Genomic DNA, 27,921 nt, shown 5'->3' with positions numbered 1-27,921 from the left:
CATTTCAGCGCTCTGGTGCATGTGCAGATGTCGTCGTCTGTGGCATCACCCACCTGTGTGTGGATTGACCAGAACGCTGCCGGGTGGAATCCCTGAGGCTTCAAGAGGCAACACGTAAAAGTTGGTTGTGTTGGGTCCTGATGCTGGCGGCTGAGGAGGGACACCCTTGGTCATGTCAGGGTGTGCAGGGCCTCTGGTGTCAGGGTGGATTAAAGGTGCGCTGGCGATATTAGGGCGGGAAGATGCTGAAACTGAGAGAGGCAGCTGAGGGCGGGACAGGGAGCTGGACGAGGACCCGACGCTGCTGCATGATTCCGAACCTGAGGAAAAACAGAACGTGAAGAATCATCCACCTGGGGACCTTTAGACCGACACAGTGAAGCCTTGAAGTCTGATCAGCCACAGTTAACAAGCGGAATTCAAATTAAACTCCTCCAACATTTGTGTCAATGGAACTTCGATGGATTCAGAAAGCTGAGAAGTTTCCAATGATAGATGGAGTATTAGATTACTAATGGGATTGACTGTGTGGAGGTGAACTAAGCTGAGCCCCAAAGCAGCAACTCGCCACCAGTTTACACTGAGTAAGTGCGCCATGTTACGGCTGCGCTGGGGCCTTGCGTCCGTTTTAGTCAATGGTTTGATTCCCACCGGCTGCACTGTGGTGCGTCCCAGAAGCACCTCGTCACGGCTCTCTGCTAAACTTTCGTACCAAGTCTATTTTTGACGGCGCACGCATCCAGAACCCGTCAAACTCAGCAGTTCAGATAGAACCAGACAGGAAGTCAGACATGGAAGCAGCGTAAAAGCTTCTGGTAACTTTCTAAATAAAAGCCCCCGTGAAGATGTGCGCTGCCGAGCCGTGTAAACATCACGTCTTTAACTGGTCATGATTCTCCAATTCTCTTATTTCATGATCTCACAGATCCAGCTAGGCGGCCTGCACTCGCGGGCGCTCCGCACCCGACACGCTCCCGATGGAGATGGGAACAAAACTGCAGTGCAGCCGGAACGCTTCACACACACACACACACACACACCCGGTGGAAACTGGGGGTCAGAGTGCGAATGGAGCTTAGATAACAGTATTTTAGCAGTACTTTGTAGCAGTACTTCAGAAGGTACTCTAACTGTATGTTAGTGGTACTTGAATGGTACTTTAGTGATATTTTAGCGATACTTTAGTTAGCAGTACATTAGTTGTACTTTAGCGATATCTTGTTTTGGCAGTACTTTAGCAGTATGCTAGTGGTCTTATAGCACTAACCTGAAGTACTTATCTAGTTTTGCCACTGATTGTCTTTTTCATTCAATTCATTCAATAATTCGTGATTTCAGTGGTAATAATTTAGTAGTAGTGGAAGGAAAATTGTCCAGGAGCTCTGCCAGGGACAGGAAAGTTCAGTGGACATTTGTGGATGATGGACAGGAGGAGTGTTGCCACCTTAACAACAGTGAAGCTGGATTTATACTCATGTGGTGTCTGCATAAGGTCGCTTATGGCGTCACCGCCGTAGATCTTGTAGGTCCGCGGAGGCTTGACGCGTACCAGACTCGACGTGCACCCCTGCTTACAACACGGTTACACAGAAGTACTCAGATTTGTGATTAAGTGTTTCTGGATTTCTGGAGGGTAAGCTACCGTACACAGACACTGTGCTAGTATAATACAGCTCGGATATTTGAGATCTTTATACCCAGCTTTATTACTATGTTTTTTGATATGCGGCATATTTTCTCTTATTAGCTTTGTTTTAAAACTGTCCTTTTCTTGTTATTTATTCTGTTTCATAGTTTTACAGCATTGAACATTTTTCTAGAAAAATCTTTTTTGGATAGATCTCATATCCTTTCAAGATATATCTTTTTATTGTTAGAGATTCATCATCATTCTGCAAAAGCAGGACACCCTGGAAGTGTAAGGAGTTCAGCTAAAAGACAGAAACACCTTGTCATGGACAAAAACAACAACCTACAACCTGGACACTGAAAGCCCAACGTAAACAAAACTGAGAAGATGGGTTAAATTTCATTTTTCTAATCTCACATTATCTGTACGCACATTTAAAATGTTAGTGAAGAGAAACCTGATGAAAATTCAAATCTGGTGTTTTTATTACACACTGTCGTAAATCTTTATATCATATAATATCAAATATGGGCAGATTTTAAAAGTCACATATGTCCTGGAAAGAAAAGGACATCATTGTTAACACTCAGGACATTTCCTGACACATTTATTGAGAAAAAAAACCCCACAAACAAACAAAAAAAACAAAACAAATAATTACAGTACTTAAAGGGTTAACGTGTTGAATCTAGCTTGTTGGGTATTCATGTGGGTGGAAAGAGCCAGAGGCAAAAATGAAGTAGAAAAAGAAATTCACCGTTGTGTCTCTTGCTAATAATGCATCCTGTCCTCCGGCTCCCTTATCAAGGCAACTATAGATAAAATAAGTAAATAAATAAATAAAAACCCTTCTCTCTCTGCTCCGTCTGCCATGGATCTCTTACTGTATGATCAATGAATGTTCAAAATGGTGAGCGCACAAAAAAGCTCTTTGTTTAAAGAAACAATTTGGTACGCATGATTTCAATCTGTCTGAATTAGAAAACTTCAAGGATTTTTTAGCAAACAAAGATGCTGCTTTTAAATAAATATCTGTATATTCAAAATTCCTGTGTTTTTAAATGACGGTGAAGGAGAAGACTTGGTACTTGTAGGGATCTTACTGGCTGTAAGTGATGTAGTAATACTAATAACACAAAGGAGAAACAGGAAATAGATGGAGCTCTTGCAGTTAGTGTTACTTTCAAGCATTGTTTAAAAAATCCTGATGAATAAAAGACTAAATATATAGTTAGAGTATTGTAACCATATCTAAATTTATCCCTATTTTATCATACTTTGCTTTACAGACATTCAGACTATCTGCATTTTGAAGTTCTTTCAAGGTTTTCCTTTGGATGTTTTGATGTTCATCTTCAGTTCAGACCTTTTTCTGACCATTTTGAATGTTTTTAAGCAACTTGAAGAAGCATTACTGAACTCTGGCGGATTTTCTCACTGAGGCTACGTCGACTTATTCAGCATTCTTCATCCTGTCTCTTCTCTGAGCGTCTCCAGCCAGTAAAGATCAATCTGATGACTCTTGTCTCATCTCTTGCTTTCTTTTCCTCACTTCCGTCGATAATGTTCTATTGGGTTTCTTTTCTGAATCAGCCTCGGGACGCTGCCGGGCAATGAGGACTCCAGGAATGTATGTAATAAATGTCAAGTGTCCCATAAAAATGAGTCAGAAACACAAAGTTTTAAAGTTAGAAAGTTACATTGTGCTACTTTAAAACCTCCTTTCTGCTTCCTTAAAGTACATAAAAAGGTTCATTTCAACCGTTGCTAAATGTCACCGCCCACATTCTCTAATGTCAGCAAACGTGGTGGAGGAGATTATGATAATGTACATTCTCAAAAAGAGACAAAAAATGAGGTAGCGGAGTAGACTGTGTTGTTCTGTGAGGCCATTAAATACGTCACAGCTTATTCTTCTTTGTTCCTTTCGCTGGTTGCACGTCAACTGCACAACATTGCCCCCATAGTTTCTGATGGTACCGATCTGTCTGATATGCTTGGCTACGCATCTGCGAGCTGTCTGAAAATGCACTGAAATATGCCTGTAAATGATGAAAGAGATGGACCGAAGGCTCCACTTGTAGGAATGTTCAATGCAAAGCATAAATAAAGCTTTACATTGACATAAGCAACAAAGAGCTATTAGCTGAAAAACATGAAGAAACTGGAGATGTGGAGGACAAAAGAACAATTGTCAAGGCTCAAAAACTGTCTACAGTAGACAGACAGGACCTGAAAGGGATTTCTTGAAGAAACAGAAAGAAAAATTCAGAAAAGACCTGAGAGATGCATCTGGACCTTCAGTTGATCCATCTACTGTTGGCTGAAGCCCCATCAGAAATGGTCTCCATGGAAACGTGGCTGTCAAGAAGCCATTCCTAAACCTCTGTGGTCGATGGGTGCACCGGTGAGTGCAAATCACATATCCGTGTCTCCATTCCAACTTCAAACTATTTACCCATTTTTAAATTGGGTTGACAAACCAGTAAAACCAGTTATGATAAAAAATACACGCCATACTTTTTCCATGGATATTACCGTCATGCTTGGTGAAGGAATTCAAGATAAAACGGCTGATTCTAAAGAAAGAGCTAAAATAAACCTAGCAAGGCCTCGTCTTTTGGTGGAAAAATGCACCACATCAACCAATCAGAAAATGATGGTGGCTGAGGAAGAGGAGAAGTTGTGGGAGGGAACAAAATCCACCAAAAGCAAATTGCAGCACTGCCTCCAGGTGGACAGGAGGACTAACACCTTGGAGATGTCCAACCTGTAAGGTTCTCTGTCTTGTGGACAGTGTCTTGTAGTGAAACAAATTATGTGGCATCTTATGGTGAAAACTGATTGTTTTGTAAACAGTTGTACAAAAACCGTCAGAGACATTGCTGCATTTTGATGAAAATAGTTTACAACTTTGTTGTGTACTAAATTTAAACTTGAGATTTTAAAACTATTTATATTTGCATTATGAGCAATAAAATTGTTTGAACATATTTGTGGTTTTCACACACACACACACACATAAAAAAAAAATTTATTTTGTGATTTTGGGGTAATTTTAGAGCCAATGTGTTAATACAGTTTGTCAAAAATGGACAATTATACCCTAAACCCCAGACAGATCAGGAAGGAAGACGGGAAAAAAGGGTGAGGAATGCCAAATGACAACAAGGAAACAGCAGAACCCGGACCTCGACGTTACTGAAGCAGTGTGGGATCATCTGGACAGAACAGAATAAAATGCAGAAACCTCCAAAAGAAAGAAAGAAAAAAAAAAAAGCTTATGAAAGTCCTTTCTGGAGAACTATTCCTGAAGACAAGTCAAACCAAATATGGTTGCACCTTTTCTGTTTTCCTAATAATATTTAAAGAAGAGAAGGACAGATGAAGACTTTTGCATAATGCTGCACATTGACAGGATAAACAGGAAGGGATTATCTCGATCGTAGATAAGCTCCTACTCGAAGTTGAGATTATTTGTGATCGGTTGCAGCTGAAGTTTATTCAGCAGCTGAGGAGAAGGACAAAAAGCAGAGAAACATTGCAGCACAAGCAAGATGTCTCCTTCACTTTTACTCCCCAGAACACAAAGCGATTTGTGCCAGCTGCTTCGTAAACAATTTAAAAACCTACTCAGGTAAGAAGCTCGATGCTGTCTCTGAAAAGGAGAGAAAACGTAGACAGAAAAGACGGCAGGGAACAGAGGTCATATAAAAACTACTGCCATGCGTTCCACAGTGCAGAGCGTCTAACGTCAGCATATCGAGTCATAAATGCATCATCCTCGCAGTCATACATTATGCAGAAAGCCCTTCCAGTTGGCTTTTATTCTTCTGCTGCTACAACACTTTTTTAGAGGCTCTTCTATTATCCGGTTGTGTTGGAATTCATTTTGACAGCTGTCCGGCTACAAGAACCACAGACCGATCAACAACAGCAGGATGTAAACGTTTGCTCAGCCGTGACTTTATGAACGAATAAAATAATTGATTACATCTTGCTAGTAAGAAAAATCATTCCATCTACGCTCAGAATTCACCTGAATTCATCAGTTTCTTTAAATATTTCTAGTCTGAGTTAGTGTGTCTTGCCTGTTTTAGACAGCCTCCCGGTGCTCTTGCTGCTGGCCGTGCTGTCCCCTCGAATGAGGCCGGGGGAGATGCCGCTGAAGCTGCTGGCCTTGGTGATGGCGGGCCGTGGGGCGAGCCGGTTGGAGCTGTCTGAGCTGTCAGTGCTGCTCCACGGCCGGGGCTCGCCGTGTCGTGGCAGTGTTTCCGTCTCCGAGCTGCTCTGCCGGCTGGCGCCAGACTGTCCGGCTCTTAACCTGGGAGTCAAATGCAGAGGTCATTTTCAGGTCTCATTTTATTCTGAGGTTATAAACAGAGGCGGGTATTTACATTCGGGGGAAAAAAAATGCGCTTCTAAGATCATACTTTTATTTTAACTTCAGTAAAATTGTGAAAAACAAACGTTACTCTTACTTGACCAGTTACTTTTTTCTATTTTTTATCATTACTTCCACGGGTGTCAAACAAAACCAGTCCACCAGGATGTCCAAGCTGACCCATAGGATGAATTTGGTGAGTGTGAAAACAACAAAGGAGACATTAACTGCTATTATTTATTAAAAAATGCAACTAATTATTTTAAGTAAATTTTTTATATTTAAAAGTAAAACATTTCTGAGGCATGGGGGGAACTTGTTCCATCTTTTCTATCTTTCTTAATTAATAGATCTGACTTATTTGTTTACACATATGGAAACGTACATGTATGTACTCTGAAAATACTTTCGAGCTCTTTACATTTTGCTCTAATCATAACATGAAATGCTGTATTTTTCAGTTCCAGATAACAGGGATTAGAGGCTTGGTGATTTTGTAGATCCACTGTGTTCTAAAAGTTGTAATGCAGGTGTAAATAGCAATTTATGATGTTTTCTAAAAGGATGCTTAACTAAAATTAGTATTTGTTATTTACAGGTTATAATGCTGTTATCTTACTGGTCTGGTTCATTTGATATTATTAATTAAATTCATTTGAGACCCCTGACTTATTCCATTAGGTATAATTAATTTTTGCCATTGGGTCTCTCACATTGATCTTTAGGTGGATACTAGAGTTGTTAAGTTACAGAATACCAGTCTTAAAAAAAGGCTTTCATAGAGTTTGGAAAAATTTAGTTAAATGTTACATAAGCTAACCATTTTTTTTATAGAGTAATGAATTAGCATTAGCAACCATAAGCTAATCAGACCACTATACAGCATAACCATGGCACACCTTATGGCATATTGCACTATATTATATACTTATTTTATCTTGTTCTATTTTGTTTGCTTGATTTACTTTTTTATACCTATGCCCTAATTGAAATACTAGCTATTTTCTGACCCATTTGTTATTATTTCTTTGTTTTACTTCCACAGGCTGTGAAACTTGTCTGTATGCCATAAGTTGCTCCTTTGGGGCAAATAAAGTTTGTCTTTTATTGAACTGATTAGAATAATGTGTATTTCGATGGCATAATCTTCGGTAGCCTCATGAACTGATTTTTTTCAGTCAGAGGGTTCACACATCAAAATGAAGTAGTAACAGAAGCAAGAGACTCTCAGAGAAAACTCCAGTAAAGCTCCACTTCTACTTAACCACCTCTGACGAAGGCAAAAGTCTCAGTAACACAGGAAACATTGGAAAGCTTTAAGTTGAGAATAATTTATATTTCAAGTTTGTTTGTTAACCTGAGTAATGCTATATTAAAATAATGCTACTCATGAGTACAATTTTTGGCTACTCTACCCATCTCTGGTCATAAATGTGCTTTTATCCATTATGAGAAAGACAACACAAAAACATCTAACAAACCAGAACTTAAGTATTTGTACTTATAGCTCAAAAATCAATCAATAGTCTGATTATTTTTGCAGAAATAAAACTGTTTAAAACAGTTTAATTAGCCAGCTTTGCTTTAAATAGGCCCACATGAGGAAGTCTGGCACAAAATCCTATTTAGCCGAATCTTTCTCAAGCAGCAGAAACAAATCCTCAGATCAGCACTCAAGTTCCTGAGCGAGCCGATTAAGACGGACAACGATTCAAAGGGTTTTCTCCGCCTGCAATACTGATGGCAGGAGGGGGGGCGGGGGGGTTAGTTGGACCCACCTGAACATTTGTCGCCTCTGTTGAGTGCTCATGCATGCGTCTCCATGCTGCATACTGAAAGGAGGAGAAGCATTAGAGAGCAGGCACTGATAAAAATGAGATGTCTAACATTTTTAAACATGGCAGGTTTGACTCTAATTACAGCTCGAAAGCTTTAGAGACACTTTAAAGGACAAAACTGGCTCCAATGCTGCCATTTACCTGACAATTTATTGGCTTTTTGGAATAAAATCCCCACTTAATAAAAGATCAGCCTATGTGTGATAAATGTTACTTCTTACCTTCTATCTAGGATGAAGTGTTCTCCCTGTGGATGAAAAAGAGGTTATAAATCATCCTGAATGCCTCAATATTATGTTTCTTTTGAAAAAACTTGATATTTTATTCAGTTAATCTGTACATTTTGTGCTGCGTAAGGCACTCAGACCTGCATCAGTTAGAAATTTGACTCTGATTTGGAGCATCTATAGAGTCATAAAGCCAGTTTTGGTTGTCACCAGCAAGAAATCCAGTGAATTTGCACATGAATAGACATGACACAAAGATTTGTGAAACATGCCCCCCCACCCCCACCCCGACTCTCCGCCCACACAAACAGCTCTCACATCATGTGCAAAAATCCTTTCTCTGGCTCGCTGGTACTCCTCCTCCCTCTCCTCCATCGATTTGCTCCTCTTGTCAGCTTTCAAACGCATTCGGATCTGGCAAGGACACATAAACACACATTTCTTTAGCAGCGACGTCAGGGACGCCAGATTGTCCCGCTCTTCCCAACATGTCAGGAATGAAAGTGACAGCTTGGGGTGTGTGTGTGTGTGTGTGTGTGTGTGGTGGTGAATAATAATAATAATAATAAAAAAAACACAACCCACCGTGCTGTCTTCGCGATCAAAGCTGGAGTTGTCTCGTTTGAGAATGTAGCGTTTCTGAAAATCGTCCGCCCTGTCATCCTTGATGTGCTCTGAGAATTTCTGATCGGGTCTGTTGGGGGGTTCACAGGAGTTTTAGTGGCAGCTTCATTTAATGCAGATACTGACAGCAACATAATAAACCAGGAAGCAAAGACAACGTTTACACTACAGGTCTTAACTTTCAATTCCCATTTTTTTGCTGCTTTTTTCGTTGTATTAGGTCTCTATGAAATCCATTTTACTTTTTCTCCAATCCAAAGTTTTTTGGGTCTGCATCGACTAGCTGTCAAGTAGGTTGGCGGTTCGATTCCCACTCCCCCAGTCATCTGTCAGTGTGTCTTTTGCAAGACACTTCACCCTGCTTGCCTCCAGTGTTGGCATTGCTGGCGTATGAACGTTCGGTGATGGTCGGAGAGGCCGTAGGTGCGGATTGGCTGCCACGTTTCCGTCAGTCTGCCCCAGGGCAGCTGTGGCTACACATGCAGCTTTACATCACCAGGTGAGGAGTGAATGAATAATGGGTACAATGTAAAGGGCTATGGGTGCCTTGATATATAAATCTAACTCATTATTATTATTAATGTTTTACTCTGTGGTGAAAACAGAAGTTCCCTGCATTAACCAATAGATGAGCCAGCTTTCTCATCTTCTCTTGCAGCAATTCTTCATGCAGCACCGCCTCTGGTGAAGATGAGAACACACAAACACTCAGGGGAAGTGAGTCCGATAGAAGCATTTCATATTCTGATGACGCTCCTTCTTGTTTGTAGCATTTCACCAAAAACTGAGACAACTTTTTCCTTTTCTCTCGAGCCACTTAGGATAGAATTTCTTTCTTTCTTTAACGATGTTGGTGCTTCTGTTGGTTTCTTATCCATTGCAGAGTTCCTGGAGGAGACTTGCTGCCAGTTAAGGCAACATAACAGACGGGAAGCTGCAGCGTCAGAATACATTCGACTTTCATCTTGCTTTTTTTCTTCACTTGGCTCAGAGACAGTGAAATGCTCTTAAGATTAGTAGAGAAAGCAGAAAATTCAGCCTCATTTGAGCAAATTCCACAATATTCCACGTTTTGAAATGGATTCCGTTTTTACAGTCAAATTTTGTGATTCTGTCTACGATGTAATCGCAGGTCCCAACAGTATGAACGATTAATGGCCCTAAAGTGGCCTGCATGCGCAGGGGAAGACATGATGCCACACGTGGTACACTGCGTTTACATTGGTAAGGAAAGGCAAGTTGATAGTTTTACAGCACAATTCAACGACAGGGTGATTCAAAGTGGTAGAAATGGATGCTACCCGTTAGATGCATGGATCAGTCTTCTCAGTTTTTCGGAGCTGAGAAAATGATATAACATTGTTGACATTCAATCTTCTTGCGTCCCGCCTCCTCAGACGCCAAATTGTGACATCAGTCTCACTTCAGTGCCATAAAAGTCGAATAAAATGCAGCATAAACTTTCAGACTGAGGTATGGAGGTATGGAAGCAGCCTGGATCAGATTTGTGCTGCTCAGACTGTCATAAAAAGATCAGATATGTTGCATTTGAGTCATGTTTGCCTGCAGAGTGAACGAAGCCAAATTCCTGCTGACTAAAACAAACTCACATTCTGGTGTTGGTGGTCTTGTTGATGACCACTGACTTCCCACTGGGGTCCACATTGTGGTCCATGCCGAAGTAGGCCGCCACACGGTGTAACAGCATCCTATGGTAGGACGTCATAGGGGGGAATTTCCTCTTTTGGCTTCTGCAGGAAGGCAGAAAAGTCACAAGAAAAGCATGAATGAGCCTGGCCAATGATTAGACCTTCAAGAACTATTGATTCTACACACGACTTCATTCCAGATGGAATATTTCCTCATGTGTATTTTGTGCGGCTCACAATGGAGTTAAAGGACTAACTAAAATAACTTAATATGTTTATTAACTTAAATATATTATTGATCTTCTTACTCGTTATTGCTGATAAAATCCAAGATGTCCTGCTCCAACTTCAGCAGCATAATTCGATCCCTGAAGAAAAACAAAGACATTTGTAGGCAACGTCAGCTCTTCCCCAGACAGAAGGCTGGAAAATAAATAACTACATTTTTTAGGTGATTGTACACACCTTCTCAGTGGTGAATGCTAAGGCTGTGAATCATAATTTATAATGATATTGATTCAGAGGATAACGACCGATGTTTGCTGATATCACAAACTCAGACTGCTCACAATTACGGGATTTTATGGCCATGCAAACTGGAATGTGACATATTGTCAAATGTGCATATGAAATTTGAAAATTTTATGTTAATATAAATGAGTTCACTGTTCTATTCAATATATTTGTCCACAAGGGGCGATTAAAAAAAAAAACCATGGAAGTAGCTTAAAAAAACTGAGAGAATAAAACAGTAAAATAAATGAAAACATTACAAAGTGGATATTAAAAAAACATCAGGTTCATCTCTAGTTGAGAATAACAAATTTAACAAATTTAAAAAACCAGTTGCAACCAGTTCAAATTGCTGTGTCCTCTCTCTGCTCACTGTCTTTACATAACTGAGCTCAGACACTCTTCATCAGATGGATGCTCATGTGCTTTAAAGGTAAGTAAATTTGTTTTTGCCCCTCCCATTTGCAGGTTTTGTGAGTGTGTATGCTGGGCTTACCTGGGATTGCCCTTCAGTGTGTTGACCAGGAACTCGTGGAGGTCTATGCCAGTTGAATCTGTGTAGTCTTGACTGGAATCTAACATGAATAAGACATAAATCCTGATTAACAGCACATCATTAAAAACCCTGTTACATGGTGGGTTGCTAGTGTTACCAATAAGACCGGGCGAACGCTGCCAGACGAACCATATACGAAGTGGTCAGATAACAAACATGCTCCTGTGCACCAACATGAAGGCGAGGACCCGTCAGTGGGAGTCAGGGGACACCAGAGCTTGTTCCCCTCTGCAGGTGTCTGGTTTCTATAATTGGAGGCTGCCTCATCAGTGGTGTTGCTCCACAGAGGGAAGCAGACACCTTTATACGCCTGTGGGAATCCATGTAATTGCTTCACACCTTGAGCTTTTTCGCAATTAACTGAATCGCACCAATTATCGACTCATAATGAGATATCATTTAAAACAGCAGAAGTGCTTTTGGACAAACTGGAAGACACTGAGCAAAAAAGAAATGTTTAGAAGTGGATGTCCCTGCTGACACGGTAAAGGATATAATCACTGAAGGGCTGTAATTTGCCTGAGTGACACAGATTGTATGATAAGTATCATTAAAGCATTTGGCTTCAGTTCAATACTTCGCTTTCAGTGTCACAATGATCGTGCGTGTACACACACATCTATGTATTCTCCAGTTTCTATAAATAAATTCCAATTTTGGATGGTGGGGAAAGGATATGCATATTTTAAGCTTCTTTTTTGGGGGGGTAAGTAATGTTTACAAATGAGGCCCCAGGTGTCAAAAAAGCTGAGGCGTTAATGGAAATATTGCAGCGTCTGTGACGGCAAAACAGTTTCTCCAACATCAATCTGATCAGGTCTTCGTGAAAGTTTCGAAGCCACAGATTGGAGTCCTTGGCCAAGGTTAATGTCTTATATTGTGAATTTAAAGAAAGCAATCCAGATCTGTGCTAACCGTTCTCTTCCTCCTCAAGGTTTTTCCAATTCAGCCTAATTTTTTAACAAACTACAGTAAAAGCACCTCAGTTCTTACCTTGGATGAAATGAAATACATGTTAAAGATGCTGTTAGGATCGGGACACAAGTCTTCTAACTTGTATCTTCATATTTAAAACTGTGCTAAAAGTGAGTCTGTTTATGGATTTTAAAACATTTATGTCTCCTAACGGTCCTTATGTGTTTTATTTATCCATAAACCAACTCACCTTGTAGACATAGATGACATCCATCCCCCTCTTTTCATGATTTGTTAGAAATGAGAGAAATCCGTTTGGTTCTTAAGAAGGGGTTTAAAATGTGGAACTGCTTTGCACTGACTTGTATTTTCAGACTTTTAAAATTAATCCATACTTGTAGTTTTAACTTGTACCTGTACTTGATTTACTTATAAATATGGAGACACAAGTTACGAAGTTTATGTCCGTATCTCAAATTACATAAGAGATCAGTTGTAAGTTCAGCTGATGACTTGCTTGGCTTCTCACCTCTCGACAGCATTTTCTTCGGTGCTTTCTCTGGTTTATCCAGCTTGGCAGAGCCGCCCTCTTTCTCAGCTTGATCCTTTGCACCGCGTTCTTCGTTTTCAAAGGGTGGGGGAGGGAATCCATCCTGTTCAGGAAGAAGAACGAATGAAAAACTGCACAGATCCAGTGAGCATGGATCTGATTGTTATGGCGAGGGTGTGTGGGCCAAAGGGCTTTGATTCAACCATCTCAATAAGAAGCTGAAGTCATTTTACAGGAAGACCAAGTGCTAAATGTGACCTGAGTCTCTTCTGACAGGCAGACACAAGACCTTCATTTAGAAAAGAGCCATTAAATATGAGGCCTGATCTTGCCTCAGGCAGCTGGGTTAATTAGACAATGGCATGTGCCGTAGAGGCCACTGCAAGACTCTTAATAAACTCTTCTGGTTTATCACTGACACCAGTTTCCTCGCCAGAGATGATGCGCCCATGAATTCCAAATCACTATGACAATTAATCTTGCAGATTAGCTTGTTTTTATTAAACCACCTGAATAAAACATGAATCCTAAAATTAAACAAATGCAGCACATTTCATTTCATTAAATTCAACCGTACGAGGGCTTAGCTGTAAATCCGCCACCAACTGTAAAAAAAATCCTGGTTAGAAGACCGTGCATCTCTGGGGAAAAATCTATTAAACATTGTTTTGGTTTGACTCAGTTGTGCTCTTCCTCCCTACACACAGATTTGCACAGTCTCAACTCAGAGCTGTATCTGATTTGCTTTTCAGGCAATTCTACAAAGGCTGAAAGCACGGCTGAACAGCGGTGAGGGGTTGCCACTGCAATGAACCCTAAGTGGATTAAACACAAGTCTGGGAAGCTAACATCAGAGAATCTGGGAGTCTGTGTGGGGGAGAGAAAGCGGGAATGAATGAGAGAGAAAAAGAGTGACCTAGCGGTGGGAGAGCAGCTCATAACCGTAAAAGGTCACGAGTTTGATGCCTGTAACAGCTGTGGAGCAAGATAATGAGATGCTGCGTTTTCTTCCTTGGAAGGCGCTCAGGATGTATGTGAAAATGTAAAATGCAAATGAGAAAACGTGAGCGACTAATTGCCTGAGCGAGACTGGGGAGGGAGTGAAAATGAGCCTGGGACAGAGTGTTGTGTTGGTGACAGCAAAAGATTTTCTTTCTCTTTCTTCCTCCCTCTTTAGGCGAGAACGCTGACGTTGGCTTCTTAATGCCACCGTCGGCATCGCGTGGAAACCGCGGGGTTGATGTGCAGCTGTTGCGAGCTGCCTCATTTGTTTCCTGACATCCATTTACCGCCAGATAAAGGAAAAACAGCGTGAAAATGATGGTCTTGTGAATATGTAATGAACATGCTGTCAGTCTAAAACAAAAAAGGTACTGGAAGCATTCAGAGGCCTGTGACTATGGGCCATGGATTGGAATTGACAGCCAAGTATCCAGTGTAAGGACAGATGTAGCTTCTCAGCCTATAGATCCATACACCCCTTTGTTATTCCTTAATATCTGACAGTTTGGACAGTAAATGTGAAAGAGAACAATGGGAGACGTCTAGATTTTTTTCCCACCCTTCTTCCTTTATTGCGTTGCCTCACCCCTCAAGGTTAGTGTGCTGCAGAAGGAGTTTTGACTCCAGGGCAAATAACAGGAACAAGAGGGGGGAAATATCAGGAGTATTCAATTAGAGCGCTCCACAGCTCTCTGTAGCTGACGTGCGGAAATTGTAATTTCCTCGACATGATTGATGGCAGTAATACAGGACGTCGTGTGAGTGCAGACGACGCGAGACTGTTGTGGGAATAACACCGCCCTCTGGTTATGGAGCCCGGTGCTGACTGGCTGAAATACCTGGAACAGATTCACCTGTGTGTGTGTGAGAAGGCAGGATATAATGGGGAATGTTTGATCGGTGGGGGGTTGGGCTTTGCCTGGAGATACAGTGTAAAATAAACGTTGAATTAGCAAAGTTATGGCCGACGCTGCTGGAGCTCGACACTTTCTGTTTTGATGATGTGAGGTTTTCATCAGGCGGCCGCGGCCAGGTATTTAATCATAGCTGTCAGACAGACCTACAATCCAGCATCAGAGGTCTATCTGCTCGGCTGTAATGAGCCGAAATGAAGAAGAGATCTCAGATCAGCACTTCAACACAATGCAAGAGGGCTCGCGGCTTAAACTGGGCTGATGCTTGACCGAGGCTTAGGTGTCGTACTGGGGTTGATGGGATAGCTGAGATGAATGTTTCAGTCTTTAAAAAAAAAAATTGCATGCCACATGAACAAAATGTACCGTCTCATGAACGATTAAACTATGTTTAGAATAAGTTAAATGTGTGTGCTGACCTGCTGGTGTTAAATCAAACTACTAAAACTGAACTTCTTTATTTTCATTAAATTAAAAATAATATTAATCTCTATCTCAAACCATAAACGGTGGCGGAGAGCCAACATGGTGGACAGAGCTCAGATGACGTCTATGAGCCTCGAGGAGTTTAGCTAAACAAAGCAAGAAGTCGCTCATCCTCGCTTTACCATCATGTTTTCTTATTTCTGTTAGGAATCTGTTAGGTAGGGACAATATGGCCAAAAAATTAAATTAGAATTTTACCAACCAAATTTAATTTTAATCCTTTTTTTATTTTAAACATTTTCTTTCATAAAAAAGACTTAAAAGAAACTTTGTATGTGAATGTGCCTCTATTGCTGTATTGTTGCAGTATAGCTTCAAAGATTTATTCAAATCTTAATCTTAGCTTTCCAGTGGTGTAAAACTGAGTAAAACATATAAGTCCCACCCACAGGGGGTCTGGTACCAATGGGTTAAATATGCAGTGGAATTTTTTTTGTTGTTGCCAAGCAGAGAAAACAAACTGCTGGATGTCCATCATTCTCCTCCTTGGTGTCTATGTCACATTCTTCTTTGTTGTAATTCTAGGAAAGCATAGTAGCACTATGACGTCATGCTGTTACGCAGCTAACGCATCTATCGCTAACTTATACCCCGCCTACCAGGTAAGGGTTTTCTGAACCAAACTGGCCCTGCTTGAGCTGGACCTGTTGGTGGAATAAGGGCTTTTGAGAAGAAAAGAAGCTGGTTTAGTTTATTCCAACAAAATCAACTGGAAGTCTAAATTTCATGGTACCTTTGATTCAAAAACATTTACTATATTCAATTCTGAATTTATCTGAGGGTTTAGTTTGGAGGAACTTTCTGCAGGCACTGTCGCAGGCAGTGAGGACGTAGGTGGACCAATGCAGTTATTCAGGCATGTATAATGTTCGCAGACCAAATCATGGTTGGACAGTTAAGAAAAAAAGTATAATTGTTGTTTAAAGAGAAGAAAGAAGCTGCATTAATGCAGGTTGTCTTCTGATATTCTGCTGCTATTGACACCATAAAAACACACTGTAATAACAACAGGCACATCGCTGTGTAATTACACTCAGGTTATTCAGGGAGATTTTTACCTGAGGTGCTTCTGAAGGCTCAGGAATAGGGCAAGGGAAGGATTCTTCGCACACGGCCAGGCTCCGCACGAGCTTTAGCCTGGTGTTGGACTAAGTGGGGGAAGGGGGATGCAGGTAGGTGGGCACAGTTAAAAAACCATGCGCACACACAAATGCATCAATAGCAACGCATCACATTTGACAAGCCAAATTGTAAGAGGAAAACAGCCAAGGAGAACGATCCATACTCACAAGCAAACCATACAGTTTTCAAATCTTTTTGTTGCCTGTCTGTTCAAATCATTTGATCATGACAAACTAAAGGAACATCGATGCAGCAAGCCCAAACGGTATGCACTTCCAGGCATAACTTGCATTACAACCTTTGCTGCCACTCGTACATGAACATGTTACAGTGATTATTTTTTTCCAAAGACACCTGCAGCTGTGCGAACAATGACGTCTTGCTAGACAAAAAACACAGGTACGACTTCCAACTTCATTCAAGAAAACAACTCCATCCAATGCACGAGACATTTCAGAGCATCTGTGTGCAACATGCAAGTCGAGCGAACCATACCTTGGAGTACTTCGCAGGCTGTCCATTGAGGGGGGTGCAGGAGAAAAGTGCACAGAAATAAATTGTTTTAAATTATATATGACTGAACATTTTGTGCACATGCACGAAAGGCTCTGCAAATAAACCCTCCACAATATGATTTCCACCGCACAGAAAACACAGAGCTGTGGAATTTGACAACGAAACTGGAATCGGTTGTAGAATATGGTGGAATTTGCTCATATGTGGGTGTGATCTGTTTTCCAGACCAGTTTAAGAGTTTTTCAACGGTGTCTGAGTCAAATGAACAAGAGATAATGACCTTTAACTTCTGCAGCCTCCCTGATGGGGCTCAAGTCTCCCCCAGAAGTGGCTAAGAGACTAACAGAAACACCTAAGATTTCTTTAGAAATAACTAATAAAACGTTTTGAGGCTCTAAAAAATAAAAATGTATATAAATAAAGTTTCATCTGTTTCTGGTGAAGCATCTGGCTGAGAATAAACTGGACGGACAAGCAAGGAGTGTTGCTGCACCTGGAGGCTGTCCTGCATAAGATCCGGGGAAAAAAAAACAAATATCAAATGAGAGACTGTCAGGTTTTGGGTGAAAAAGCTGGATGTTTATGTCTGGTTGAGCAGCTGACTCATTAACAGAGGCTGCAGCTCAGGTTTGAATCTGGGCCTGTCAAGCTACTGTCCAATAAAAGGCTTCTAGAGCTAAACAAACAAACACTATTTTCCTACTGAACTGTTGAAATTTTGTAATCCACCATGATTAGACAATCCCCTGAAATAAAAAGTTACATAATAAAACACAAAATTCAAGGGGAAAAAAAGGGGAAAACATGGAATTTGGTGAAAAAATAAAATTCATTTCATTGGGCTCTACTTCATAAATTCAAAAACATAAGACATAAAAACCAGTTATAAAACAAAATGATAAAATATATCTAAAAGATAAAAGACAAAACTTGAACAATAAAACTAATAACATGAATGTCTCATGTTGGGTCCAATTAAAACAAACTGACTCTACAACTGAACTGAAAACCTGAGCAGACCAACATTTAGTGGTGCAGATCTGTAGGAATAAAACCCTAAACCTAAATTTTTTTTGCAGAGCATATGTTACTGAGGCTGCTTCACCGTAGGGCCTCTTCCTCACAAACACCCCCCTCTGAAACACCTGCAGTGTAGAAAACAAAAGCCAGACATTTGGCTGTGAGAGATTCGGGTCAGTTCTGTGCCGTTCCCTGGTCCATTTAGCTGTCATGTGAAGCAAGAGCTGAAGGTGAGATGCAGAAAGCGGAGAGAGGCTGGCCGTCCAGCGGTCTGCGAGACAGCTCGGTGCCTCTGTGCTTTATGCACCAGTGAGTGTGTGCATGTGGGTAAACAGAAGGTCTCTCAGTAGCATAGCGAAGCAGAGGAGGGGAAGTTTGGTAGGGAGGGGGGAAGACCTGGCAGGAACCATCTCAGTCTAAACCCTATCAGAGCCCAGTCCTGTGATTTCTAATCCCAAAACACACTTCTCCTTCTTACCTGTCCTCTAAAAATCAAAAGGACAACCCTGATCACTGAGCTTGAGGGCTAAAAAACACCTAAAAAACCATTAAAATGGGCTGTTAGCCCATCTCTGATGCATGTGACCCAACATGCCCCCTTTTTATATCAGGTGATACGGATGTGGAGGAAGGGCGGGGGGAGAGGGCTGGGACTGTGAGCGCACCGCTACACCAGCTAATTGAGCGGCGTGGGGCCGGAGGGGAATGAACAATGCCGGCAGGAGATAAAGGAATGGGAAAAAGAGGGGGGACAGGGAAAGGGCTGAAGTCAGCAAAAGTAGGGCGGCCACCGGCCACCTGTCCTGCTGCAGAGGACAGAGCTGGAAGAGCTGGAGGCAGATGGTGGCAAAGTCATTCTGTTTTTCCTCTTCGCTTGAATCACAACGCTTTCCTTTGATTCTTACCCTGATTTCAGACGTCCTCTATTTCTCCCACAATTAACATTTGAGGCATTTAGCCGAAGCAGTTGCAGGGAGTTACCTCCACTGCGGAAAATTACAAGCCGGAAGGTCGGAGCAGTCTGCGCCATCAGTGTATGTTGGCATTTGTGTGACCGAAAAATAATTACGTCAGTAAAATGAAAGTAACCTATACTCATATAGGTCACAAAAGAACATGTGAAGTTAATTTAAGGCGAGGCACGGCAACCCTGTTCTATCATCACCTGGTCAATTTCCAGATTTGGTTTGCTTTTTTCCTACTTTCAGACAAGTGGAAAGAAAATGTCAGAAATACACATTTAAGGTGTTTATTTCATGATATTTAGTCTACATCAAAATTTGCATCCAAATCTCTGGAAAATCTACCTGATACTTGTGTATTTACACAAAAAGCATCTGCAGTGGTTGTCTGTACGGGGCTAGGATAGGGACGTGTTTCATAGCTTGTTTCTTCATATATGTTGCTATACCAACAAGTACAGGTACAAATGAAATCTACAGATTACTTTTACAAGTCTTACAATACAAGACTTTAAGACTTATAGCTGTCATTTTAAAAAATAAATCTATATGATCATTTTGACTTGTTCCAGTTGTATTTAGGATCTTAAAGGGAATATTACTTTTATTATTTTTTAAGGTCGGGTAAACACTTATGCCTTACTATGACTTTGATTAAATTTGAATTAATTACACGGACCAAGTAACGACTGAGTAGTAAAGTCCAGCTGCCTCGGCACGTCCTCCTCCACATAAACCGTCTAGCAGCTTTGATTCTGTCACCAGATAAAATAACGCACTGATGCATGCTAAAGAAACAGGTTTTATTATTTTATATTTATTATTTTATTTATATTAAAATAACTCCTGGTGTCCAACTTTCTTTTTATTTCCTGCTGATATTCCAACTGAAAACAAAACCACTGTTAGTACCCCATCTCTGCCGCTAGCTAGCTAGCTAATCATGTTAGCAGGAAACGACAGAGCATAGCCGCTCCTAACAAATGAAACTGGTTATAAGTGGGGTCTTATGGCAGTGATAGCTTTTTGGAGATGGTGGGGACAAGACAGGACTTGTTGGACATTGGTAGGGACGCGTCCCATGCTAAATTCCATGCTACAACAGACCCTCATCGAACACTGAAACCTAAGTAAGTTTTATTTATGTTGTCTGAACTTGAAAAATAAAACTGGAAAGGATTTTTTTTTATCTAAAGATGTTGACAGGCAGATCTCACTGGAGGAGAAATCATCATGCCATCCAACCCTCAACACCTCCTGTTCTTTTCGCTTCCTCCTCCTTACAACCTGCGTCTCTTCCACTCTCTCCTGCTGCTCCCCCCATGCTGGTGTCATTCTGTTCCTCAGGGTAACATAGATGCAGGAAGTTGGTAGATAAGCCAGGATTTGAGCTCCGATTATCCGCCTGCCTGACTCCCTGGCTGTCCCTGCCACCAACCACAAGGCCAGATTGGCCTGAATCCTATTTTTAGGCTGCAGCCAAACAGACAATCCTTTTCCTTCCGAGGATTTTGTTCTTTGACCATACTTTAATACCGTTTCACTATTTCTGAGTTATCCTCAATTCCTCTGTGAGCACAAGCCAGTTGGCACCAGTTTCACTTTGAAAATCAAATTAACACGTGCAAATTTCCTGCAGTCCCAAAGCACAATGTTCCAGTGACATACACCTAATTAATTAGCAGTTTATCTGAAAGTGATCTCAGCTGTCCTGAATCCCCAACAGATCCTCGATTTAATGTCTTCCCTGGAAGATTCAACGATTTTCAACAACCTGATGTTAACCCTTAAAACTCCACTAGATCACTGGCGTTCTCATTGCTTATATCATCAACAGTGTCTCAGGAACGGTAGTGTGTAGCTCTGCGGGGTAAATTGTGATGGATATCTTACCCTTTAGGTGGTCTACAGAGGTTTTCCAGACATTTATAACCTGTCCAGGAGATTTACAATCCAGACTCTATATGGAAAATCAACAATAACAGAGTTTACATGCACACCAAAAATCTAAATATGTGATTTCTGGAGTTATCAGATAATTTAAGTGATCATGTAAACAGCAAAATCCTTTATCAGATAACTGCTATTATCAGATTATGAGAAATCAGATTAATACACACCAAGATTTCTCCCCAATACTCCGACTTTCTGCATGTAAATCTGGACATTCAACTAATTTTGTGTTTTTACATCTGCACATGTGCGAAAACAATCCTTTACCGGAGGAGGTTTAAAAGAACAAAAACACACACAAAACAAACCCAGAAGTGACACAACCCAAGCAGGAACGACAGAAAAACAAACCGTGAAGGCGTGCAGATTTTTTTTGAAAGAGGAGGATGCGAGCTGCATGCCCCAAGAAATGAAAACCCAGACTATTCTCCATCTCTTTGACGAGAGAAAATACCGATATGGGGACCCCCTTTAACAAGTGTCTGTTAGAATGGCGGAGGGCGGTTATATGAAAGCTGCTGACCAGATCTGCACATGCTGGAAGCCTTAATGGGCGGCTTATTATGGAGCTGAGCAGGAACACATCACCAGCAGTACAGAACCTACAACACGGCCATTTCTGGATAAGCTAGACGAACTCTTGGGTCACCGACCTTTGTCTACACTCAGTGGGAACGACATAGATTTGAAACTAATCCAGCTCAACAAACAGATGACTCAGCCTCGTTTTTGTCACCAAGTATGCATGAACGACACTGGTTAATTTTGTTTTCCCCTTGGGGTGTGGAATTAACCTAAAATATATTTCATGCGTGTACGCACATGGCGAACACAAACAAAAGCACATAGACTTTGTTTATGAGGGGTGTGGTGTGTAATTTAAGATAAGTCTAAATGACTACTAACTGACCTTAACTGAACAACCTGTTGTAGCAGAGGAAAACAATGGCTTTTTACACATCAACAGCCAATGCTATGACCGCGTCTGCAACCATGTTCCACACACACACCAAATGTTTTAAAAAAAATGACGTCACCACACACATATGCCCTCTGAAATAAATCCAATAATGGACTGGTTATGTAGACATGTTTTTTTTTTTTATTTCATTTTTCGGTTCATGTAAACACATCAGATCAGATTAATAAAATGTTGTCATTACTACCGGATATCTTATGGTCATCTAAACGGGCTCATTGATCTATAAAAACATGGGTATTTATCATATTTTCATAATAATTAAACATCACTACTTGTTGCTCTGAAACCACTATTTTAATTATTATGAAGCCAAGTGAGCAGAAGGTTCTATGTGTGTGTGAAAAGAAGAAAAATAATGCTCCTCTATGGCTGGAATAAAGCCAAGAAGACGTTTCAGATGCCCGGTGGCGCAAAAAAGCAGCTGAGCTGGAGTTGGTTTAGTGAGGATAGCAGGTAAATAGTAGCAGGAATAACTGGAAATGAGGAAAAAGTTTAAATATGGAAATAGTTTCTGGTGTGTGTTTGTTTCTAATATTTTTCTCCTGAAAGCCAAGACTTGAGAGAATGATGTGCAGATGAGAAAAGGCTTGGTCACTGTTGTTATTTCTACAAAGTTCTGTTAGTAAGAAATTCCTTTATGCTGCTATATCTATTGATAAAAGACAGACCAAAAACAGGAAAGGAGTTTTAAGGGTAAATAATAAAGCAGCAAGTCTCACTGAGTGACCTCAGTATGGAGGAGAGGCAGAGTCAAGCCCCTCATTATTATTTCAGACTGTGCAGATTACAATTCTCAGGAATAATTTTTCCTGCTGAAGCAGCCGGAAAAATCATCCTAAATGCCACAGGTGACAGGAGGTCCCCGGGGCAGTTGGTGTTTGGCGCTTGACAGTTGCTGGATTTTTATGGAAATGAGTGCAGAGAAGGAGTCAAAATGTTTAGTGTGGCTGTCAAGAGTCTTCAGCTCATTTGGGCTCCATTAAAGCTGTAAAGACTGACATCTGCTTTCACATCAGTATCCCATCATTCCATCTATGAAGCACCAGTAAAAATCTTACATCATATATAAATATATATGTGATAATAGTACCTGTACATCCTTTTTATTGTTGCTGCCGTGTTCGTCTCTGCTGCCCTGGCTCTGGTCAGCGACCTCACACTTGGTGGCGTTGTCTTTCGCAGGTGACACTGAGTCGGCAGCCTCGGAAACCTTCATTGTTTCAGCGTCCGCGATATCGGACATTCTCATTGCAAAGTCTTACTGGGAGATGCTGGCAAATACAGAGGACCTGAAAGAAAGGAAGGTGCCCATTAGGAGCTAAACTCTCAAAACAAACAACAACAGAGGATTAGGATGTAGGTGTTAATCAAGTTGTTAAAAAATGAAAGAAACAAGAGGCGCCACTCGTTCTCTGTGGAAACATCTGCTACTGGGCAGAGCAGCATGGTCATGAGAGAATCCATCTTGCACGGCTCTTAGCTGCAAGGATGGGATTAAATCGCCGCTGAAGCTCATCTAAAAAGATCATTTGAAAAGTCTGAAATGTGATAAATTCATCCAATTTCTCTTCACCTCCTTAAACAGAGATTGCTCATCCCAAATGTTTATTTAAACCAACCTCTGCCTCTATATTACTAACAACACGGGGTGTGAGGTAACAAATCAGCTCTTAAAAAAGATAGAAATGTAAGAAGTGCAAATAGACTACATAGATAAAATTAGTTTAAAAGAACCAAAAACAGACCAAAGCAGACAATTACATGAATATATCTGTCAATAATAAGTGTATAGTTTTCAGATCAGATAATATCGATAGTATTTTGGAATTTTCACTACAAACTCACTACATATATTTGGGGGAAAAAAAAGCCGGTTTATTAAAAAGTATTAGAATATGCTAAAATATAAATAAATATGTATATCACAGCTGAAGCACTTTGACTATTGATATTTAAATCTTACGCAACAGCCCAGTCAGCCAATAGCAATCAGGCTTTCAGCAACCTTCTGTAAATATCACAAACTCCACCATAACCGATAAAAAAAAAACATGACAGGGTAGAACTTACAAGCAGACTTTTATTGACATATAGAAACATTAAAAGTTGAGTTTCAGGGCAATTACTCATCACCATCATGTTTAAAGTACTACTACTAATAATAATAATATTAATAGAAAAAAAGGGAGACAATTAATTATACATGACTGCATTTACATAAATGGGTTAAATTCCAGTGTTCTATAGTTTTACATGAAAACACCTGTTTACCTGTGGTCCACGCTGTGTTCCAGAAGAACTCACAGGAGCAGCAACTTTTCATTTTCTTATTTCTTTCTCCATTGTTGATATTATCTTGTCAGGGAAGATAATAATTTAGTTCTAAGCAAAAGCTCTGATGTGAATGAAGGTGAACTATGAAGTCAGCCAAGACAAAAACACGTGTTACTGAGATTATTAATGGCTTTCTGTCTGAATGAAGTTGGGCCAAAATTAGTGACGCCCTGTGTTCGGCAACCCAGGAAGTCTCTGATGACAAAGGTCCGTGCAGCTAAAAGGCGGGACAAAAAGGAGAGGAGGCCGTTGGTGTCAACGACACAGCTTATGGTCATCAGTCACCACGTTTTCTCTGTGCTGTCTCGCAGCTCTGCAGCTGTTCAGCCTGAGACAATAGACGAGATTAGAAAAGACGCAGCAGGAGTTTTCTCCTGTGAGAAAATACATTTACGATCTAGCAGCTTGTTCTTTTTCTGTTTTGGGTGGGAGTTAATCCACTGGTAGCATCTTTTATTTAGCATTAAGCCTTTAGGAGCGCTATCTCTTATACTGTCAATAACTTCTCAGGAACGGTAGTGGGGGTTGTGATGGATATCTTAGCCTTTACATTTTCCAGGCATTTACCTTTCCAGGAGGTTTACAATCCAGCCACAAATGTGTTTAATTAGAGACTATCTGGTAAATCCACAATGATCCAAGATTACACCATCATCACATTTTCATCATTAGAAAGATCATTATCACCACTATGTTGCTAATCAATCAATCAATCAATCTTTATTTATAAAGCACTTTTCATGCAATAATGCAGCAAAAAGTGCTTTTCTAAGAGACCTCTATTTTGGAAATTGTGATGAAGCCACTTCCTGTCAGACTTTCCACCAATCAGAGAGCTTAAATTGACGGTAACGTCCAATCAGGAGCAGCCAAAGATCAACCAGTGAGCAGAAAGTTCTATGTGTGTCTGAAAAGAAGAAAAATAAAGCTCCTCCATGGCTGGAATAAAGCCAAGAAGAAAAGAAGCAGAAACTGGAACACATTTTCTTCTGGTAGATATAAAAACTCCACGTCCGCCTCTTGTCCAATAGGAACCTTTCCAAACACCCAGATCTTAAGCAGACTGAATGAAGGCGATTGAATGCGTTTTCCACATAAACCTCAAATTGGAATTACTATTCCCATGTAAACTGCAAAGGAGAATAATTTTATTCTGAATTATTTCATTCTGAATAATTAATTCCGAATTAAAACACACAATGTAACCGTTGCCAATGTCTGGAAGTTAACTGAGATTTAAAAAGGTTGAACTTCTACATAGTTTTATATTTAAAAAAACAAAACAAGGTGGACTAAAAATAGTAAAATATGGCTTTAAGATTTAAAGGAAGACATGAAAAGCTTTAACCTACATTTCATTTGAAGTTTTGCTAATAGATTCTATATTTTTACTGTTTCTCCCATGTGTAGACATTTAGAACAGAGATGTGTGGAAAAGTGAGAGATCCATTCGATGGTAGCGGATTTTTACCAACGATCATATCAGGACATATCTGTGTAATGCCACGACCTTCCTTTGTCGATGTCATGGTGCAAGTTCATCCTGCTGATGTGATCTCATTATGCAGGCCTCCTGCAGGGTTTACACACACACACACAGATGCACAAGAAGGGAGGGCAGACATCTGGTACATGAGAGCTATGATTAATAGGTTAATTAGAAACGGGCTCTTCAAATTTACTTTGCACGTCAGAACTGGATCCACACATGGCAGACTTTGGAGGTGACTGGCTACGGGTGTTCCAGACATTTTTTCCTTTCTTTCTCCGTCCTAAAAGAGCTGAGACAGTGAGAGTCTTTAAAACCGTGGCATCCTACATTTTAATATAATTCTAGCTGGAGCAGAAATGCTCTGCTAACCAAATGCTGAGGCTAAGGGGTTAGGTAAAAATTTGCTGGGGCACTTGAGAGTCAGACGTCAAATTTTCAATGACCTGTCAGAGGTTTGACGAGAAAAAAAAAAAAAGCAACACCGACTGCTGCTTTACATTATTTGTACATTCTGAAAGAAAACAGCTGAATACACCAGAGTGCTGCGCTCATCTTTGAATATTTAGTGTCTGTTGCTGACATTTTGATGAGTGAAACTCTCGAGTCGCTCTGTTGAAGATGTGTAATATTGGACCGACATTTTCAAGAGCCAGGCTTGTGATGGATATCCATTTTGTGTCTCACTGAATCATTCATTCTTCCAAACACATTTTTATCATGGGACAAGAGTGCTGCACTAAATTTGGCTTCAGGACTTTGATGTATTTGTATTTCACCGTCTGGTCTCTCATGGCTGAGGTAATTGCACTGTGAGCCTGTTGGAAATCTCTGATCTTCTGACTGCATAAATAATATGGATCATCATTTGGTCCTTGGTGTTGCATTAAGAAATTCAATGAGTAGCAAATGGGTCTCTTATGAGTCAGCCAGAAAACGGATATTACCATAATTCTCTTATACATGCAACTATATACACGCATGGCTGCTGTAACTACTTAATGACTTATCACACATGATGTAGATGCTCATGTCCAATTGGAGCCGATCATGTCTTTGCATTTTCCACCCAATTTAAACTGGCTTTTGGAGAGTAATGTTGGAGTATATTAAATAAGAGGACAATGCATTTCTTATTTTGTCTTGTTAGCTGTGATCAATAATCATTGATAAAGGCTGAGCAGTAGGATTGCCACGCAACTTCTTGGGAGTGATGGGGTTGCCGTTAGGGGGCAGGGGGCCCCCCTAACATAATGATTTGGATTAAATACTTGTTTATGCTCTATGAAGAGAAAACAATGGTTGCCTTTAATGTGGCAAATATTTAACCTTGGTTTGGGCATGATTGGGCTTACTTAACCACTCCTTACTTAAAATTGGTTTTAAAGATGTAAAAGAAAGAAATCTGGTTTAAAGGCTACTTGCACAAAGAGTCTTTTAATCTAGATGTGCTAATCTGAATTCTCACAAACACACGACCATCACATCTGATATCTGGGAATAATCAGATTGTGGTAATAATCTGATCCGACGCTTCTGCAAAGTGATATTTGAAAAACTATTGTCTGCTTTTTGCAGTCCATTACTGCTCAGGATCTTAGCATAGCTGCTAATATGGGAGCTATTAAGATGCAAAACAGACCAAATCTGAATGTGTTACATCCTTAACGCTCCGGCATCCTGCAGCTGTACGCCATTGTGTTTTTCTTTTACATTCTGCTCATATTAGCTACGTTTACATGGGCAAATATTTGAACTGATTGAAATCAGTTTGATTGGAGATTTCTATCTGACATGTTTACATGGGAGCTGGATAAAGTGATCCGATTAGTTTAATTTACATAACGGACTAATTTAATACGATCGTAACGCTTTTGACATGCGCACTGTTGACTGGTTCTACTGTTTTTAACCTTTTGTATGCTGAAATGCTCAATAATCTTTAACTCTTTCAGTTTTCTACAAAAACGTATCCGCCAGTCTCGTTTTGTTTTGCTGCCGCCATTGTTGTCTCGTAGACTTCTCTGAAACTCATATGTATACATATGTATGTATACATGGGTATTTTTACTGCTGATCTAATCATGAAAAGGTTTAAACCACCCCTCTCGATCGGATTGAAAATTCTTTCTGCTGCTGATCAGCTGACATGTTTACATGATGTATTTTTATTCTGATTGGACGTTCATTTGGATTAAAAGTGCAAACGTAATAATTGGTATTATATAATTATTTAATGGTTTTAGGGTTTTTTA

General features: G+C 40.4%; 1 protein-coding gene across 8 annotated transcripts in view; it reads right to left on the bottom strand.

Moving 5' to 3' along the window:
• LOC121635386 (R3H domain-containing protein 1) overlaps nucleotides 1-27,921 on the bottom strand; it is a 57,744-nt gene that overhangs the window by 21,264 nt on the left and 8,559 nt on the right. For 6 of the 8 annotated variants that reach the window (XR_006009450.1, XM_041978489.1, XM_041978488.1 and 3 more), the window contains exons 3-15: nucleotides 22,934-23,132; nucleotides 16,906-16,923; nucleotides 16,347-16,436; nucleotides 12,866-12,989; nucleotides 11,362-11,440; nucleotides 10,661-10,720; nucleotides 10,314-10,454; nucleotides 8,665-8,773; nucleotides 8,398-8,493; nucleotides 8,074-8,099; nucleotides 7,793-7,846; nucleotides 5,722-5,954; nucleotides 54-320 (exon numbers count right to left, since the gene is read on the bottom strand). Coding sequence is in view for 7 of the 8 variants with exons in the window: in XM_041978489.1 (XP_041834423.1) it covers nucleotides 54-320; nucleotides 5,722-5,954; nucleotides 7,793-7,846; nucleotides 8,074-8,099; nucleotides 8,398-8,493; nucleotides 8,665-8,773; nucleotides 10,314-10,454; nucleotides 10,661-10,720; nucleotides 11,362-11,440; nucleotides 12,866-12,989; nucleotides 16,347-16,436; nucleotides 16,906-16,923; nucleotides 22,934-23,092 (1,456 nt within the window). In the remaining variant the exon portion in view is untranslated. The remainder of the gene's footprint in view (nucleotides 1-53; nucleotides 321-5,721; nucleotides 5,955-7,792; nucleotides 7,847-8,073; nucleotides 8,100-8,397; nucleotides 8,494-8,664; nucleotides 8,774-10,313; nucleotides 10,455-10,660; nucleotides 10,721-11,361; nucleotides 11,441-12,865; nucleotides 12,990-16,346; nucleotides 16,437-16,905; nucleotides 16,924-22,933; nucleotides 23,133-27,921) is intronic. The other 2 variants (XM_041978491.1, XM_041978492.1) reach the window with 2 other exon arrangements.

This window comes from Melanotaenia boesemani, chromosome 24 (assembly GCF_017639745.1).
Source record: "Melanotaenia boesemani isolate fMelBoe1 chromosome 24, fMelBoe1.pri, whole genome shotgun sequence".
Lineage (NCBI taxonomy): Eukaryota > Metazoa > Chordata > Actinopteri > Atheriniformes > Melanotaeniidae > Melanotaenia > Melanotaenia boesemani.
This window is presented reverse-complemented; position numbering and strand designations above follow the sequence as displayed.